The sequence below is a fragment of the Trichechus manatus genome, unplaced genomic scaffold (genome assembly GCF_000243295.1).
Source record: "Trichechus manatus latirostris isolate Lorelei unplaced genomic scaffold, TriManLat1.0 scaffold00061, whole genome shotgun sequence".
Classification (NCBI taxonomy): Eukaryota; Metazoa; Chordata; class Mammalia; order Sirenia; family Trichechidae; genus Trichechus; species Trichechus manatus.
The window spans coordinates 8,882,405-8,901,976 of NW_004443997.1; the positions used below are offsets into that span (position 1 = coordinate 8,882,405).

General features: G+C 41.0%; 1 protein-coding gene across 1 annotated transcript in view; it reads right to left on the reverse strand.

The window, feature by feature from the left end:
• The window catches only part of FBXW8 (F-box and WD repeat domain containing 8), a 140,430-nt gene that overhangs the window by 82,097 nt on the left and 38,761 nt on the right, over nucleotides 1–19,572 (reverse strand). The window contains exons 3-4 of the mRNA XM_004379119.3: nucleotides 15,350–15,514; nucleotides 11,031–11,119 (exon numbers count right to left, since the gene is read on the reverse strand). Of these exons, the coding sequence (XP_004379176.1) occupies nucleotides 11,031–11,119; nucleotides 15,350–15,514 (254 nt within the window). The remainder of the gene's footprint in view (nucleotides 1–11,030; nucleotides 11,120–15,349; nucleotides 15,515–19,572) is intronic.

Consider the following 19,572-nt stretch of genomic DNA (forward strand, 5'->3'; position numbering starts at 1 on the left):
CCCTAGCTCATCAGTTCCACCACTATATCCCAACTGGATGGCAAGAGGCCAACAAAAAAAAAGCTCAATATGTTGGCAACAGCAGTGTGGGCTGGCCAAACACAATCTGTGCCTCCCACACCTGCTTCACAGGTGATGCGGGGATATGTAGAATGGCTGGTAAAACTTCACCCCCTACAGGGTCAGACCGGTGTAGCCACCCCCAAACAAACTCACATTGCAATTCTACTCTGATCAGGTACCCACAGCACCTGAGAGGGGCCTTGTTATGAGGCCTCATGCCAAGGATGGCAAATGGTTTCATTTCTGAGTTAAATCCAATAAACTGGTAGTGGCTGTCTAGAACACTCTGCTGAGAAGGATTCAGAGGCTGCGTATCATCCATATCACCAAAAAATAAAAGCCATAATGGATTCTTCATGCCCACCAAGGGCTTGGGAGCAGGAAGTAGCAGCATCTGTGCTAGATTATTTGCATCTCTGCCCCATTCAAAGGTCTACCTGGCCAATTCCCAGTCCTCCTTCAAGAATCAGCTGAGAAGTCACTTCCCCAAAACTCCACCTGACTCTTGAGCCTGTCCTAGGTGCCTGTCTTCGGTGTGCTGTGGTGCCCAACTCTTCTCCTACCTTAACACCTCCTCCACCCTGAACTGTAACCACCTGTAACTATATCGCCGTCAGTCTGAAAACGCCCTGAGATCAAGGGATATGTCTGTTGTATTCATCAGTGCTTAGTACCTGTTGACTGACTGAATGAATGAGTCTACTAACTTACATCTGGAAGATGGAAGTCATCTAAAGGCTACTAAGCAATCAGGCAGAAGCCTCTCAAAGTGCAGCACCCACATTTCAAGAAACATTTATGCCCTTCACGTGTAGAGGTTTTAAGAACTATTCACTTGCTCCATGTCTTGTTTAGTAATACCAAAGATTACCAATCAATGAAAGCAAGAGTATTTACTGTTTTTTATGAAACGCAGCTATGCTGTATTATGAAATTAACAAAATGAACTCAATCCCACAGTGCAGAGTCTTTCTGTGGGACTGTGTGACTGCAAACATCAAGTGAAGCTTAAGACGCATCAATTGAAAAATAATGAACGTCTTAATGGACCTTACAAGATACATGTACTGAACACTTAAAACTGTTTTCCATACATCTTGATTAATCACAATCAATAGCGTCAGAGTCAATGATGATTATGCAGAGTTATTGTAGCTGTGGCCCTTCCCATTATTCCTTGGAGAACTGGAGATGGATAAATGCAGTCATGAGTTCAACCAGTATTTATTAAGGACATTCTGGAGTTCCTTCATTAAGGACATAATAAATGTAATGCTCTCCTCTATTCCCTTATCAATATCTTACCTCAGACTTATTTACCAGAAGAGCATGAATACCTCACAGCAGAAAATAAATAAATTTAAAAGTATTTTTAAAAAGAGGTCCCTAACGGGTAACGGTCAAATTCCTTATGGGAACCAGTCCAATGTCATACTAAGCAGCAGCACAAAATCTGTACGAAACAAGGTTGAAAGAAAAGCTGTCAAAAGTTTTTTTAAAGGAGAAAGAAAGCATATCCTTAGTAAGTATAAATACGAGTGATATTTATCTAACACAACTTTATCACCAATCTGTATTTACAAAGCATCTGTTATCTCAAGAGCCTCAAAGTAATCCATAGGTATTATCCAATTTTTTTATAAACTCACATGAAACTAGCAGAGTATTAGAAACACCACGATGAAGATATCAATTCCTGAATAGAAAATATTTTAAAATTCAGAGCAAATATATATGTCCTAGTTATCTAGTGCTGCTATAACAGAATTAACACAAATGGGTGGCTTTAACCTACAGAAATTTATTTTCTCACAGTTTAGAAGGCTAGAAATCTGAATTCAGGGTACTGGCTCTAGGCGAAGGCTTTCTAACTATGTCAGCCCTGGGGGAAGGTCCTTGTCTCTTCTGAGCTTCTGTTTGCTGGTTCCTTGGAGATCTCCATGTGACTTGGCATCTCCCCTCATCTCTGCTTCCTAGCTTGTTTAATCTCTTTTATATCTCAAAAGAGACCGACTCAAGATGGACCCTACACTAATCCTGCCTCATTAAATATAACAAAGACAACCCATTCCCAAATGGGATTATAACCACAAGCACAGAGGTTAGGATTTACAACACATATTTTTGGAGGACACAATTCAATCCATAACAATATACTATTTCAGACTGAAACAACTATTAATATTTTGACACAGTATATGGTCAGTATAAAGGTATATTTTAAATTACTGGGAAAAGTGGATTAAAACTGGCTAAAAGTAAGATATTTCAAGAAGTTATCTTAGATGCATGTGTTTAAACTGATATTTCCCAAAAGTCGTTAATTATAAACGATGATAAAATTCCACTTTACCAACAGGCAAACCAAACCAACCAGAGATTCACACATCAAATTTTAAATATAACAATGAGAAGCTCAAATTTTTGCCTCCTGTCCACAGAAGACTAGAACCCCTCTCAACAGGTCATATGAGTGGACAAAGCTAATAAAAGATGAAAAAGCAAATATGAATCAGGGCACGCAGCCAGAGTTCACACAGATGCTAAAGAGAAATGCAAGCAGTTTTGTTATGTACGTACTTGGGCTCACTTGCCTCAAAGGGAATGGAGATGGATGAAAACGTATGAGACACAAAGGGACAAATGAATGATTTTTAGGAGAAGAAGAGAGCTAATATTTCACAACGTAAAATGATACAGTTTTCCCTCCAACCACATTTTGGCAGAGGAGAAACATGGATACACATTCACTGCTCCTTCCAGTAAAGGCAACAACTGCACACTAAAAATCAGACCACGTCGGCGGAGAACAGGAGGAAAACATTTAGGAGTACTGAAAAAAAACTTCGACACAAAGACGTTGCTTAATAATGTTTTTAACCAAAGGGGGTAAAATGGTACTCAAATGTGAAAAGTGTGCTTTCTTATGCAAACCGAAATGCTTCAGACTTATGAATCTTAAGTAACAGTGAGGAGGGAGTTTATTGCAAAATAGCACCATACTCCTGGGCATCTGATAAAAGCTTTTGGTAAGCTAATAGCTTAATGGTTAGCTGAGCTGGCACAAGGGCCTCCGAGGAGCCCCAGGCTGGACTTTCTCGCACAGGTTTTACCTGAAGTACTGTTCTTCGCTAGGTGGCAGTACAGCAAATGAACTTTATGGCAAATCACTTACGTCTCAGGTTTTATAATGTGACCTTCCTGAACTCATGATGTCATCTGTTTTCAACACTCTTAACTTCCAGAGTGCAGCAGGGGAGAATGAGAACAGTCTGAGAATCACAAAACAGGACAGGACGCTTTCTTATCCCCATCTTTTCTATTCTTTTTAAACATGCAATTTTAAAAACAATGCTAGGGGCTGTCACCACCAACAAAACAAAACAAACAAAAAACACCTTTCCTGATCACTTATTATCAACCAACTTCCTTGATAACATTTCTTCTTATAAAATAAAAGGAGGGCACATACTAAACCCCACTAGCCTTTCAGAGAAACATGGACAGATACTAAACTTTGAGAGAAAGACAGCGGGCTTGTTCTGTAAAACTGGCAACTTGAGGACACAGCTTTTTCTCAAGTTAAAGAAACGGGAATTTTAGCTGGAAGATCAAAGTAGAGGCTGTCTGTTTCAATCGTTTAGTCACCGTTGATGGAACTTCTGCTTATCTCACCAGCAAAGAAAACCACTGGTTTGGGTATTTTCTGGGATACTACATATTACCGCTAAATGGCCGAACAAGACCACAGAAGGGCAAGAGTAAGGGCCAAAGAAGGCGCCTCGGTAGGTCAGTGATGGCCTCCAGCAGCTCGGAGTGTGTGTGGTCACAGAGTAAGAGGAGTTTTCATTCCATGTAACTTTCCACAAAGCTTCCTGGGTGCTGGGACTGGTGTTAGGCTCTGAGGGTGTAAAGATGTTTAATACAAGGTCTTGGCCTTGTCAAGACGGGTGCGGTCAACAGGACAAACATTGCCAAGAGGCTGAAGAGGGGGTGCCAAGAAAAAGCCTTTTGACTGGTTGACCAAAAGGTCATTCACTAGTGACCTTGGAGAGTGTAGTTCAGTGGACGGGCAAGGGAGGGAAGCTAGACTGCAGGGGGTTGGGATGTGGACAGTAAGAAGGGAGGTCCCTCCCTCATTATTTATGGCACCAGTAGGAAAAAGAAAAAAAGATGTATTCAGGACAGCAGACTCGAGGGATGATTTTAGTAGAATGTGCAGACCTCAAACAAAAAAGTTAAATTGGAAAGTTGAGAGTTATAAAAGCATTTTTAAATACTTTGTAAACTGGAAAACACAAAAATTCATTCCCCCAAATCCAGTAATTATGTTTATGGGACTCTAGTCCAAGAAAATAATCTGGAATGTGAGACTAGGGGAGGATAAGGGGAGAACTTTAACTCTTTATTCTACATGCTTCTATACAATAAACCTTACATAATTTTATAATTCTTAAAGAAAATCTGTAATACTACAAAGGGGGAAAATCTGCAAATTTCTTTGTAAAAACAAAATCCATACCATAATAACACAACACAGGAAATAATTTTAATTTCCAATCCTAGGAGAATGAATAAGAAAATTAGGATATAATTATTCAAGGAGCTTTTACAGTCAAAGACAGTAATGAAAATTATGTAATAACATGGAAAAAAAATCTCATCAGTTGAGGGGAAAAAAAAGCAAAAAATGCTGAACAGGCTACAACTGCATTATATTAAAACATGCAGAGAAAAAATAAGCCATATACACCAAAAACCGTAACAGGCGCTGTGTTAGCATGCTGTGACTTGGGTGGTTTTCTCTTCTCCATTTTCTAAAATGCTGCAAAACAACATGGTCTTATTACCGCTTTTATTTTTAAAAGATAAGATTCATGCCACAGGAGAAAAACCAAAATGGCGTTACAACAGCCAAGCCTTCAGAGCAGCAAATGAAGAAGCCGAAAGCAGCTCTGTCACAGCTCTCATTATGGATGTTCTAGAAGCAAAGCAGATGCCCTGGAGGCACAGACCACCTGTGCAAATTCCAGCTTGCCTAACCTCTCTGTGCCTCAGGTCCTTCACATGTAAAGTAGGGATGTCAACAGCCCCATCTCATGGTATTGTGGGGAGGCTCTGTAAGGAAAGTACATAACACTGTGTGAGCCACTTAGTAAAGGCTCAATAAGGGGTGCCTAGTATTATTTCTGAGAACTGTGTGTGTGGGGGGGGTGCCTAGTATTATTTCTGAGAACTGTGTGTGTGTGTGTGTGTGTGTGTGTGTGTGAGAAAAGTGATGCTGCATGTTTCCGTGCTGCGTTATATAGACTAACAATTCACGATGTCCAGTGGTCTACATACCTCCTGTTATTAACAAACAAAGCAATGTCCTTTGAGAAATAATCTATTTCAATGACAGCAATAACAAGAAAAAGCAACGTACAAGAAACACTATTTGTGCATTTGCAGCTTAAAATACATTTCGGTTTAAAACTGACCAATGTTTTCTCATAAATAAGGAAAAGAGCACAATTCTTAGTAGATTTGAAGGAGATTTTAACTGTACGAGGAAAGCACAACTCTCGAGAGACTGATAAGAGAAGTTATGAATTCTAAAGGAGCTGGTCCTAATTCAACGGAGGTGAGCCAACCATAGGCATAATCGCTTTTTAACCCTCAGGCTTGAGCGCCTCCTTTCTCTAGGCCTCTGGAAGCTTCTCAGATTAGAGAAGAAGATGCAAGGTAGGCAGTGGAAAGAGTGCTGACCCTAAGGAGTTGGCATCTCTGCCCCTGAAAAGAACGATTTTGGGTAAGTTGTCTCTGAACTTCAGTTTCTTCATTTACAAAATGAGTGAGTCGGAAAAGATGATCTCAAAGTTCCTTCCAGGCTTAAAGTGTATGATTCTAAATTGAAAAACTTTAAGAAATTAGGGGACAGTCAAGAGAAATTAGAAATTTCTACACTTTCTTATATAACATGTAGTATACAGCTGGCAGGGGCAAGTGGAGTCTGTATGTTAAATTTGAATGCTTAGTCTATACAAAACAATGTACAAGCACCACAGGGCATTTAGTGAGATTATTACATATGATCCGTTTTTTAAAAGACGCTTACAATTTAACCTGAAAGAAAATACACGGCTTTAAGGTTAAGAACTATTTCAAAGTAAAATAACAATGTAAAACAAAAATATTTAGGCAAATCCATGAGGCCACATGATTAGCTGCTCTATAAGCTACAGATAATCCTTCTCCAGAACTTCTGAGAAGGGCAGATTGGGGGGCTGGGGGTAGGGCCGAGGAATTATTAGTCTCGAGTGCTCTAGTAAGGTTTCAGGGAGGAGACACAGCTTGAGCTGGGCCTTAAAGAGGGTCATGGATTGAACTGTGTCCCCCAAAAATATCTGTCAACTTGGCTGGATCATGATTCCTATTATTGTATAACTGTGTAGCATTTTGTAATCTGATGTGATTTCCTCATGTGTTGTAAATTTAATCACTATGACCTAATAAAATGGATTAGCAGCAGTTATACTGATGAGGTATTCAAGATTGGACAGTGTTTTAAGCCAATCTCTTTTGAGATATAAACGAGAGAAGTGAGCAGACACACATGGGAACCTCACACCACCAAGAAAGCAGTTCCAGGAGCAGACTGCATCCTTTGGACCTGAGGTTCCTGCGCAGAGAAGCTCCCAGACCAAGGGAAGATTGATGACACGGACCTTCCTCCAAAGCTGACAGAGAAAGCATTCCCCTGGAGTTGGACTTGTAGCCTACTAGACTGTAAGAGAATAAACTTCTCTTTGTTAAAGCCATCCACTTGTGGTATTACTGTTATAGCAGCACTAGATGACTAAGACAAAGAGTAAGTAAAACTGTGAGGGGAAGAACATGAATAGAGCAGAGGGAATTATTGAACAGGAGCAAAGAGGAGGAAACATCATAAAAGATGTGGTCAGAGACTACCCAAATGGCCATCAACTGACAAATGGAGGAACAATATGTGGTTCATCCATACAATGAACAGCAACGATTGTGCGGATGGAACAGAACTGGGCAGTGTTTCGTTCTGTTGTACACAGGGTCACTATGAGTTGGAACCAACTCAATGGTACCTAACAACAACACACAATGGAATTACTCAGCCATAAAAAGTAACGATACTATGATACATGATACAATGTGGATGAACCTCAAAAACATTATGCTAACTGAGAGAAGCCTGTCACAAAAGACTACATATTGTATGATCCATTTATGTGAAATGTCCAGAATAGTCAAACCCATAGAGACAGAAAGTAGATTAGTGGCTACGTAGGCCTGGGAGGAGTCAGTGTCGGGGTGCGTTAGGGGATGATAGCTAAAAGGTACAGGTTTCTTTTTGGGGTGACAGAAAAGTTCTGGAATTATATAGTGGTGATGGCTGCACAACCTTGTAAATACATTTAAAAAATCACTGAATTGTATACTTTAAAAGGATGAATTTTCTGGTATATGAATCATATCTCAATTTAAAAAAAAGAGGGGTCACAAGTGACTAAGAAAACCAGTGTCGAAAAAAACCAAAGGTCCAGTGAGAAGAGTAACAAAGAGAAAGGAAGACTGGAAACAAATTTCTAACAGCTCTGAATGTCAGGAACTGGTTACTGGAAATTATCCATGAGATAGTGTTATGAATTAAATTGTGTCCCCCAAAGATGTGTGTCAACTTGGCTAGGCCATGATTCCCAGAACTGTGTGACCGTCCACCATTTTGTCATCAGATATGATTTTCCTATGTGTTGTAAATTCTACCTCTATGATGTTAATTAAGTGGGACTGGTGGCAGTTATGTTAATGAGGCAGGACTCAATCTACAAGATTAAGTTGTGTCTTAAGTCAATCTCTTGAGATGGAAAACAGAAGAGAGACGGGGGGACCTCATTACCACCAAGCAAGAAGAACCAGGAGCATGTGCTCTTTGGACCCGGGGTCCCTGTGCTGAGAAGTTCCTTGACCAGGGAAAGATTGACGGCAAGGACCTTTCTCGAGAGCCAACAGACAGAGAAAGCCTTCCACTGAGCTGGCACCCTGACTTTGGACTTCTAGCCTCCTAAACTGTGAGAGAATAAATTTCTGTTTGTTAAAGCCATCCACTTGTGGTACTTCTGTTACAGCAGCACTAGATAACTAAGACAAACAGTAAGAAAATAAAGACTTATAAACAAGAGTGAAAAATCAAAATCTTTAAGAACAATGTCTGTTTGCCGTACTGAAAAGCAAACGTCACATGTGCAGGGGCCAGGTCCTGTTCACATGACTGGTATTTGTGTGTCTGTCAAGTGAGTTTAACGGTGCAAGAGTATTTAAGTTACTCCGGTTCGTGTGGAAAGAAGAGTTGGTTCTAGGGAAGAACCAAGACTGGGTCAATTGTGAGGATCACTGTAATAAAAATTAGTCTAGGAGGTAGATTCAGAGACAGAAAACTGATTAGTGGTTCCCAGGTGCTGCGGGGAGTGGAGAATGGCAACTGATTACTATTAGGTACGGGGTCTCCTTCTGCGGTGATAAAAATGTTTTGAAACTAGATAACGGTCATAGTTGCACAATAGTGTGATGTACTAAATGCCACTGAATTATACACTGTAAAACGGTTAAAATGGTCCGATTTATGTTATATGTATTTTACCACAAAAAGAAAAAAAAAAAAAAGTCTAGGCCTAGGTAACACAACCCCAAACGAGGAACATTTACATGGAGAATTGAAAAGGTGGGAAGAAGCAAGAGATTTCTGAACAGTCTTTGCTCTCCATCAATTATATGAAATACATTTAATAGGTTTAAATGCAAAAATGTTATATACTTTAGCTCTAGATACATAAAATGAAGTCCCTGAACAGATTCCATTTACATACAAGAAAGAAAAAAGGGAGTGAAGAGGAAAAATAAGAGAAACGCAAGATAACTACAACAGAAAGAAAGGGTGGGGGGTCTCTTTAAGAAACTCCTTGGAGATACATAACTGTAGAGAGCCTGGTGAATACAACATTGATTGGGAATGAGGTAACCACAAACATCACTGTCTTAAATGAAAAGGGATTCAAGAGCTGACCCAGAAAACAAGCATCGTAACCACCAGATAAAAATTTAATGATAAACACAAGATGCTCCACATACAGGCAAGACAGAAGTAGCTGATGGCAGGCCATAAACATGAGGTTCTCTTGGAAAGAGGAGACGTGAGGAGCCTCTCTGACCCACAGATCAAGTTTCATCTTATCGATCCACAAAACTCTGCCATCGCTTTGCTTTGTGCTGGCATAATCAGTAATGTTGAAGAGACCTTAAGGGAACAGAGAGGCAGGGAAAGAGGGCCTGGCATCAGTATTCACAGCCTTCCTTTCGTGAGGTCCACATCCAGACAAGAAATTCGTAACTGGCTTTTGAGGTGAAAGTCTCTCCTTTATTTCTAATTTCTTTTATTGCTCTTTTAGTCTAATCTCAACGTTCTGTCATCAAGCACCTTTTGACTCACTAGGCAGGGACCCGTTGAAATTAGAATAATGTAAGTGCCTTTCGGAGTTACCACCGAATCTCAGAATTAGTGAGCAGGAAAGAACCTTACAAACCATGGGCTCTTAGGCCCACGTTCTACCAAAGAGGTGCAGAAGCCCGATGTTACACTGATAACTGTTGTCGCTGGGTGCCGGTAAGTAGACTCTGACTCATAGTGACCCCATGTGACAGAGAAGAACTGCTCCACAGGGTTTTTCAGCTGTAATCTTTATGGAAGCAGACGGCCAGGTCTTTCTCCTGCAGAGCCGCTGGGTGGGTTCAAACCATCAACCATTCTGTTAGCAGCTGAGCACTTAACCACTGCACCACCAGGGCTCCTTCACTGATAACTAGAGGTACGGAAGGCCAGATTTCTGGCCCATTAATCTTTCTAAAAATAACAGAAACACTCCCAAGAAGGGCATTAGCCTCTAAATTGCGGCCAGTAAAGAGAAGCTAGAGAAAAGTGTTTCTCCTGGACATGTTTAAAGTAAAAATATTTTTTTCATAGGCACTGCATACTACAAAATATTACAATAATCTGACTAGCTGGCTAATTCAAAGGCTGCTCTTTAATGAATGCTTCCTAAGGAAAGGTTTTTGTCTAACGAAAAAGACTCACCTACTACCAAGTTTTTAAGTCCAGGGTTTATTTTGTTTCCTATAGGTAGGAACCTCTCTTAGGTGGCTCACTCCAAACCCAATCCAGACTCGGAACTTTAAACGTTCTTCTGGTCTCTACTTTGTGGCAGCTTAAGTATATTCATTGAGACTGTGGTTCAAGACAGCCTTCCTAATCCAAAAGAAAACTGATCTTTATACTGTACACTAAGAAAGACATAAATGCATCTCTGTAGCAAAATATGAAGAATTCATGAAAGTGGTTTTTGGAACAGAAGCCAAAGAGATTTACAGATGCTAAAATTAAATTTCTTGACCATAGAGACACATAAAAAGCCTGTTTCAGGACAACTTAAACAGCAAATACGTACTATGTGGTGGGTAAGGAAGCATATGTGTGGCCACAGCCCTTCCTCATAATAAAGGCTTCAGAAAAAGAAAATAAGAAAAGAGCCACTTTGTGCCAACACTTATTATTCTTGCTTGACTTTTTTACGTCTTCAAAAAAATGCAAACTGTTTACCTTAAAGAAAATCTAACATTACAATGCCACAAGAGTGATTTAAAAGCTAGGAAAGACATATTGAGATAAATGGATTACAGATCTGCTTGACACTACTTGCTTCTCACCACTAACTTTAGAGCCCTCAAATCTCAAACACTTAGAAGGGAATCACAGAGATTTTCCATCTTAAACATGGGCCGTGACTGAGAAAGGTACAAACTCTCAAGGGAAGATAAGGTCACCGGTACTCAGACGGTGGTACATGAAAAAAGAAAGGCCTTAAGATGAAGAGTGTTAAATTAAAAAAATATTTTTTGCTTACCCAGCAATGACCACTCCATTATGAGAATGTACATCACATAAAACTGCATCAGGAATATGTTCCAGCTCACTCACAGCACCTTTGCGATTCTGCAGAAGGACAAAGGGGGGTGCAGTTTATACTATTCCTGGGATTGCCGAAGACAAAGCATTTAGCTTTCATCTACGTTCCATAGCGATTTTTGACACATATACTGCATTCAAAGTCATCTTGGCATTTGAAAGGAAGACAACAACAACTAACATGTTAAGCAATTAAGCATGTTCAAGTTACCAAATCCATGAAAGGTACTAAACTCTGGCAGGGGATGAGTGAGATGCTGCCCCTGTCCTAAAGGGGATTACAGGATAATAAAGGAAATATGGGCACAACACACTAGACTGGTAAGTATCTGCCGGCAGTGGCAAGTAGAGGTAGTCCCCGACTTACGACGTATTCAAGTTACAACGAACCACATTTATGACTGTTTTTGTTTGTTTGTTTTTTATTATTACATACAATGTTGCAGCATGTAATTTGGTGATGATATGATTCTTAGATGTTCACTCACAGATGTTTATATGTAATATTTCCAACCCCTAAAGACAAATAAAGTTTATAGATACTGATATATAATTATAATGAAAACTAAAATAAAAAGATGTATTCGACTTAAGTCAGAACCAACTTACGACAGAGTTGTCAGAACGAAATCCCATCATAAGTTGGGGACTACCTGTATATAAAGTGTAGGAGAAGTACAGTTCAGAGAAGAGAAAGTACTGAGTGATATGTTACCTGTTAACAACACTTACAAGAACGCTTAGAATAAAATAGCTATACACACACACACACACACACACACACACACAGATACACAAACAGATAAAAATCAGGATTGGGGGAAAAGGAAGAAGAGAAGAAATTATTTCTGACTGAGAGGTTAGAGGTTTCATGAAAATAGTATCAAAGGAAACCCTAAAAACCCCTAACACAGGTTCCTCCTGAGGTGGGACACTCAGTGGTAGATGGAGAGAGGTGAGCGGGAGATGTATTTTTCACTATATACCCTTTCGTGAATTCTGAATTACTGTACTGTGATCAATACTTCATTGATTAAATAAATATATATAGATATTTTAGGCACCCTAATGGCACAGTGGTTAAGCACTGGGCTGCTAACCGAAAGGTCAGCAGTTCAAAGCACCAGCCACTTCACAGGAGAAAGACGTGGCAATCTGCTTCTATACAGACTGGAAACCTATGGGGCAGTTCTACTCTGTCCTGTAGGGTCACTATGAGTCAGAATCAACTCAACAACAATGGGTTTATTACACTATTTTTAAGATAAAAATAAAGGGAATCTTGACAAATATAAAGTTTTTACATGAGGAAGGTGAAAAAGAGGAAGACAGTTAAAGCCAAAAAGCAAGCGTGAATAAAGGTATTCAAGAATACCAAGTAAGCCATAATTTCAACTTTGCAGGACTGGCACAAGGATTAGAAATAGTGTAAGTGCCAAGCACAATTCTTAACATACAGTGAGTGTTCAATAAATGGTGGTGGCTATTATTATATTATTTATATTATTAGGAGAAGGATGATGACATCCGTTCCATTTAAAATCAACATTTACTAAGCAGCTGTGTCCCAGGCACTGTATAAGATGATCTGATTATCTGCATAATGATCTTCCTTAACCTGAGGGCCAAGTCTAAGGCTGATGGATAAAATCAAGCATATCCAAGCGGAGCTTTCCTGCTGGTGATGATATAGGGCGGAGAGGTAAGGATTTGGGAGTCATCTGTGTGAGGGCCACAGCAAAAGTGACCAGAGTAGAAAAGCTCTTTTGAGACACTGGAAGAAAAACAAGCGCCTAAGACGAAAGCCCATGTGCGTCTGGCATTCACCGATTTCTGTCATGTGGCCTCCCTGCCCCTCATGGGCTCCATACCCACACTGGTATTCTCATCCCAGAGAGATTCTAGAATACCAGAGGGGAAAAAGAGTTTATGCAAACCGTGTCCAGTTTGGATCTCAACTGCAGGTCCAGGTTAAGTTCATGCATTTGCAGGTCACCTCCTATGTGGAGGTTCCTGAGAATTCTGGGGTTTCTTTGAGGGTTTCCCCAGACACTGACCTGGGAGATATCACACCAAATCACCTGCCCAACCCATCCTGAAGTCGACCATAAGGAGCACTGAATCACTGTACATGTGTGCAAAGCCCTAGGAGCATCTATGGCCAGCGGTGATTTAGCACTGAACGTGAGCCAGCTCTGCGGGAGGTGCGTGAGAAGTACTGCTGCAGTCATCCTCACCACAAACCCATCAGTGCTGCTGCTCTTAGCCCGGCTCTACAGAAGCAAAACCAGAGGCATACAAAGGTAAAGCAACTTGCACTAACAGGACCCTTTATTTTTCTATAGGGCTTCCATTCTATAATTATGTTAAGAAACCCACTGTTACATTTAAGGAAAGATTCATCATTTAAAATTTAACTTATGTAGTCCTCATTGTTAACAGTGTCAGGAAATTGGCCCAAGACACTCCAAATAGAAGCTCCCTTATATTCTGCCTGCAGTTTTACTCCAGTTCACTCAATCAACAACCTTGTACTGAGCACCTACTGAACATATGGTTTCGTGCTTGTTAGAGAAAAATAAAAATAGACGTTCAGTTACATTGTATGTAACTGTTATTAAGTGCCAAATGCTCTAAGGTGGATCTGTAAACACCTTTACTTCTACTGCCTCCAGCCCAAATGATGAGGCTGTACCTGTCTCCCTCCCTCGCTTTCTCTAATACCAAAGAGGAAGCAAAAAACTTACCTGCTACATTCTCCGTCCAGGTCTGACACCTCTGAATTTGAGCCAGGGGACAATGACTATCTCTGGCAGCCTCACTCACAAATCCCCCTTCAACTATCACGTCTCTCTGGACTGAGAGGCCCCAGTTAACACTCAACTCTCTAGCCTTCTTTAAATCCCCCCACCCCACCCCTCAGCCCAGGGTCAGATCCTCTGCTTTCTGGTCCCAGTTTGTCTTTTAACTGCTTCCTTTTTCAGATCTTCATCCCTTCCTTTCACTTGTGTCCATCACACCAGCCTAATCAGGCCCACAGACAGGAGGGCTGAGTGGGTCCCCAAAAGATGAGTTTATTACCTTGCATGGATGCAAACTGACCCTGTAGGGCCAGCATGGTTTTACTTAGTGGTGGTGTCTTAATGGCCTAAGAAAGGGTAGCTAGGCTAACTGGCCCTAGAACAGTGATTCTCACAAGGGGCGATTTCGCCCGCTAGGAGACATCTGGCAATGTGGGAGACATTTTTGGTTCTTACAACTGAAGGGAAAGGGAGAATGCTGTTGGCATCTGATGGGTAGGTGCTACTCAACCTCCTGCAATGCACAGGACAGCCCCCTCCCCAACAAAGAATTATCAGGCCCAAAATGTCAGCAGTGTTGTGGTCATAAAACCATAAATTAGAGAAAGACTGTTCTTACCTCGCTAGAAACTAGTGAGGTTGCCCAGATCAAGAGTATCTGTCACTAATTAGGTTATGAGGTGACTAGGGACAGGCATGCACACAGGCAATATGTCATCATCAGTAATGAGCAAAAGCTTGTTAACCTCAAAGTCTATTAGGATTGACCTTTACAGGAGAGGAAAGAGTATCATTCTACCCTTTCTAGACAACTGAATATCCAGCTGGAAATATCCAGGTGGAAAAGAACCACCACCACACTGATGTCTTGTCATGCTTCAGACAGCTTTATGTAACACTGTTCCTGACAGTTATTTCCTATAGAAACACTTCACTGTGCAGATTCTAAGCTGTGATCTAATATTTCTGTAGAGATTTTGAAGTGATAAATGTTATGGATGCAAGCCAATAGGTTATGTGAGGGAAAAGAATACAGTACTTAGAGACACTTAATAATCTCTCTCTGACATTTACTGGAACTAACAGTTTTCAGCTCCTCTTTTGTATTCACGTGGTGCTTTTTCTTTGTCCATCCAGAGAGTTGGTAAAAGTAAAAGAAAGGGGGCCCCAAAGATTCAAACCATCAGAGGGCAACTGGCTAGCCACCCAATCTCACCCTTTGTCTCCTGGAGACCAAGAGGATGCTCCTAAACCGTGTGGTTGAAAATGGGGCAATTATTCTAACGGACAACAAGTCACCAACAGCTGATGGGGATGTGCACCACACTCCTCCCCCATCACTTTTGGCAATTAACCTCCGGTTATAATTCAAGGGACTGAGTTTAATCCCCAGCTTGGACTCCTGTAGCCTTGGCTGGCTATTCTTCTACAGGTAATGGTATTGGCCACTGCCTACCTTCCAGTTGGTCCTTAACATGTGTTCCTTGGCTCGGCACTCTTGGAAGATGAGCTTCCAGCAAGAATAATCAGAGATGCTGCTCTCGGGAAGGTGCCCTTCCTGCTGGCACAGTCTGTACCACAGCACTTCATCTTCTGCAATCACCTTCCACGTCTTACTCACCTAAAACAGCAGAAGTGACACAAATGTCAAACTCTGCAATTAGAGAAGCCCCTTGTCATCCAAAAATCAATCAACACCTTTATTATTGCCCTGGGTTTATGGCAGTATAAAATGTCTCGTTAACAAAACACTCCGAGGTGAAAAAAAATACAAGCAAATGTCTCCAGTTTTATCTTTCAAGATCTCAAAATTGTTGTACTACCACCTAATATTGCATTTTAGACTACTTGATTAAATGATTATCTAACATATAAGAGACAAAAAATACACACTTTAACAAGTTAATAACTATACAATCATATACAGATTTTCAGAACAAAATTTCTTTACTTTTTACCAATAGGCATTTGTATTTCCATTTTACAGAATTGGAGACTGATAGCCTCTGGGATTAAAGGATGTAACCAAATAATTATCCATAACTCAATGGAAGCATTCTCAACAGAAGGAGACTGCCACATCCTTCTCCCAAGGAGCCACAGGTGGTTATGAACCACTGACCTTTCAGTTAACAGTCAATCACTTTAACCACTGTGCCACCAGGGCTGCTCCCTAGCACCAGAGCAGACTTGAAAACCAACAGACTTCTGGTCACGTACCAAAAAAAACCAAACCTGTTGCCATCCAGTCAATTCCGACTCATAGCAACTCTACAGGACAGAGAAGAACTGTCCCATTGGGTTTCGAAGGAGTGGCTGGTGGATTCAAACCACCAACTTTTCGGTTAGCAGTCGAATCCTTTAACCACTGTGCCACCAGGGCTCCTCTGGTCACAAAGAAACTCAAATTCTTATTAGATGTGAGAAAATAGGTTTTAAATGTACAGATTAAAAAAATATATTTAACAGAAAACTCAAGCTGTTAACTAGGACTGTAAAATCTGACATAGAGAAATTAACATTATGTCTGGACTGAATTTCAAATCCCAACAGTATCTAGAGGAAATGGGCCATTTTAGGTTATTAGTTGTTTTTTTCCAACCCTAACTTAGGGGAGTGATGGATTTCATCACAGGATAATGTACAAAGTTGGCCGCACTGCAAGAGATGGACTGTGCTGGCAGGATTAGCAGATCAACATGATATGGGGTCTGTAGCACAGTCTAGTAACTTGGAATCAAGGGTGTAAGGTCTGCTCCCCATTCTAAGGTTGCAACTTACTTCAAAAAAAATGAGAGCAGTGACCAGTAGTTTACAGTAACATGTGCTCTGTAACACTCCTTTAGGGCCACTTCAAGACATCAAATACACAGATAAGAGAGAACATGAGACAAAATGAGACGGAGCACACAAGCATGTGCATGGTAGGTGCTCACTGCACAAGTGTGCCTCATTTAATAAAATACTGATAGGGAGTTCACGTCCAGGGTGGTAGAGGAAAGACCTCCAAAAATCTCCGCCTCCATTAAATCAATGAGAATATTGGCAAAAATGGTCAAAATCAACTTTTTCATAACTCTCTCAATTAACTAAAGGCCTGCAACATTCCAAGGAGTACTTATTCAAGAAAAATCAGTGGAATCTTGGTAAGTACAGGAACCTTACTGGCATTTTAACTTTCTCTAATCCCATCCCTCCTCCCTCTAGCTCCAAAGTATCCTTGAAAGCCGACAGCCTCATAACTATGGTAGTTGTGAAAACCAGCAGCCTAGCAGCCACTGGGGAGGGCAGAACAGGTTTGAGGCTCCCCAAAAGTCCCATCCCCAGAGAACTGTTACTATTTGACCTGCCTGGTAACTCACTGAAAAGCTCCATTCTCAGGGCTTGTCTATATTTGACCTGAATCAGAGCTCACTCAGTCCTATCCCAGGGTATTTGTCAAAAACAGTCAAGGAAACTGTTGAACATTGCAGTGGTCTGAGGTGACATTATCAGTTGGGATGAACAAAAGGCTGACCAAAAAACTTAAGGGAAATGGGATGTCCACAGGGGGCTTTGAAAATCTCTGACATATTCCTGGGAATGAAGCATGTCACGTGCACTAATAGGACTGTGTGCATGACCAGGAAAAACCTGAGAAGGCCCTAATTTCTCAACTCTGGCTGACCCTGAGACCCACGGTGGATAGGTTTCAGCAGAGCTTCCAGACTAAGATAAACTAGGAAGAAGGACCTGGCGGTCCACTCCTGAAAAAACTGGACAGTGAAAACTTCATGGATAGCAGCAGAACACTGTCTGATACAAAGCCGGAAGATGAGCCCCTCAGGTTGGAAGGCACTCAAAATATGACTGGGAAAGAATTACCTCAAAGAAGAGGATAAGTGGAAGAGAGGAAGACCTTCAATGAGATGGATCGACACAGTGGTTGCAACGATGGGCTCAAGCACAGCAACGATTGTGAGGATAGCACAGGACCAGGCAGTGTTTCCTTCTGTTGTACATAGGGTCGCTATGAGTAGGAACCGACTCGACAGCACCTAACAACAACCACAACATACTTTCTCATACGGAACTTTTATTAAATCTATAAAGGGTTTCTATCCGGCCCGTGGCAGCAGAAAGAGGCTCAAATTTTTCAAAGTAAAAAATAGTCAGGATCCAAGAGCTCAGCTTGTTTGTCTCAAAATTTCTGACTTTCCAACTCAAGCAAACTATACTAAAAAATAATCATTACTACAATACCTTATTCAATCAAAAGTATGCCCAAGTAACACTGAAGAAGGGAGCGCTCCAATTGCACACTGAAGTTCTGGCTGCCTTAATTACACTTCTGCTATATATGTGTACATGCAAGCTCTAGGTGTGACAAAGTCATATCACCTATGTCACCTTCTCTGCAGGCACAGACACTTTGTGTGGAATACACATCAGAAGTTAGACTTAGGCAGGAGAAATACAAGTGACAAGGGCTTCTGTTACCTTTTCTGAACCAAAGTATCACACTGTAATGCTGAAAGTGTCATATTTGCTCAAGTCTTCAATGTTTTAGAAACTGAGGAATTAAGAAGGGTTTGGAGATCAACTGAAGTCTCTGAGTGGGGCAAACAGTTTTGTAATGCGCTTGGCTGCTAACTGATGGCTGGAGGTTCGAGTCCATTCAGAAGTGTCTCAAAAGAAAGTCCTGGCAATCTACTTCCAAAATATCAGCCACTGAAAACCCTATGGAGCACAGTTCTACTCTGACACACATGGAGTCACCATGAGTCGGACTGGTTTGGCTGGAGGTCACCTAGGTGCATCGCCCCCTCGTTGCAGGAAGGCTCCTCACAGCATCCCTGCAGGTAGGAGTCCAGCACCTTCTTGAATGCTGCCAGTAGAAAACTGAACTCCCATATCAGTCTGATCCACTGAAGGCAGCCTATCAGAAAGTGCTTCCTTCCATTGTGTAGAAAACTGATTCCATCCATGGCCCTCATTTTGTCCTTCTGAAGAAGATATCTACTCTTTCTTCTACATGACGTTCCTTTAAATAGCTGTCATCACACCTCCCCTTGGTCATTTCTTCATTGGTTAGAAATTACCCATCTCCCGCAACTGTTTTTCATACTAGTTTCCATAGCCATCACCTCTCTGAATGCACCCTAATATTTATGCATCTACAGTGTCCCTCTTCATACGTGGTACTCAGGACTGAACCGTACCCCAAATATGGGCTGTGAAGTGCCATCAACAGAAAGATTCTTCTCAGACACTAATTTACTGCTTCACTTGTTGTAGACACTTCATCACGTCTACCGAACTAATGGTCCACTAAAGCTTCTGGAGTCTGGTTTAATTTATTAAATATTTAAAGCAAATAAAAGGCTATAAAGAATATTACGTGGACTCACCACTCTGCTTAAGAAATAAAATATTACTAGTAAGTGTGAAATTCCCGTGTCGCTCTCAGCGATCACATCTTCTCCCCAACGGTCATCTCAATTTCACGTTCATCAGTCTTCAGGGGCTTTTTAAACATAAACTGCAGTTAAACAAACAAAAAAGTCCCCTACTTCTTACTTCAACAGGATTAATTTTTTAATCTAAGTGCTTAAATTTCAATCTGTCATGGTTTGAATTATGTCCCCCCAAAAATGTGTGTATCAATTTGGCTGGGCCATGATTCCCAGAATTGTGTGG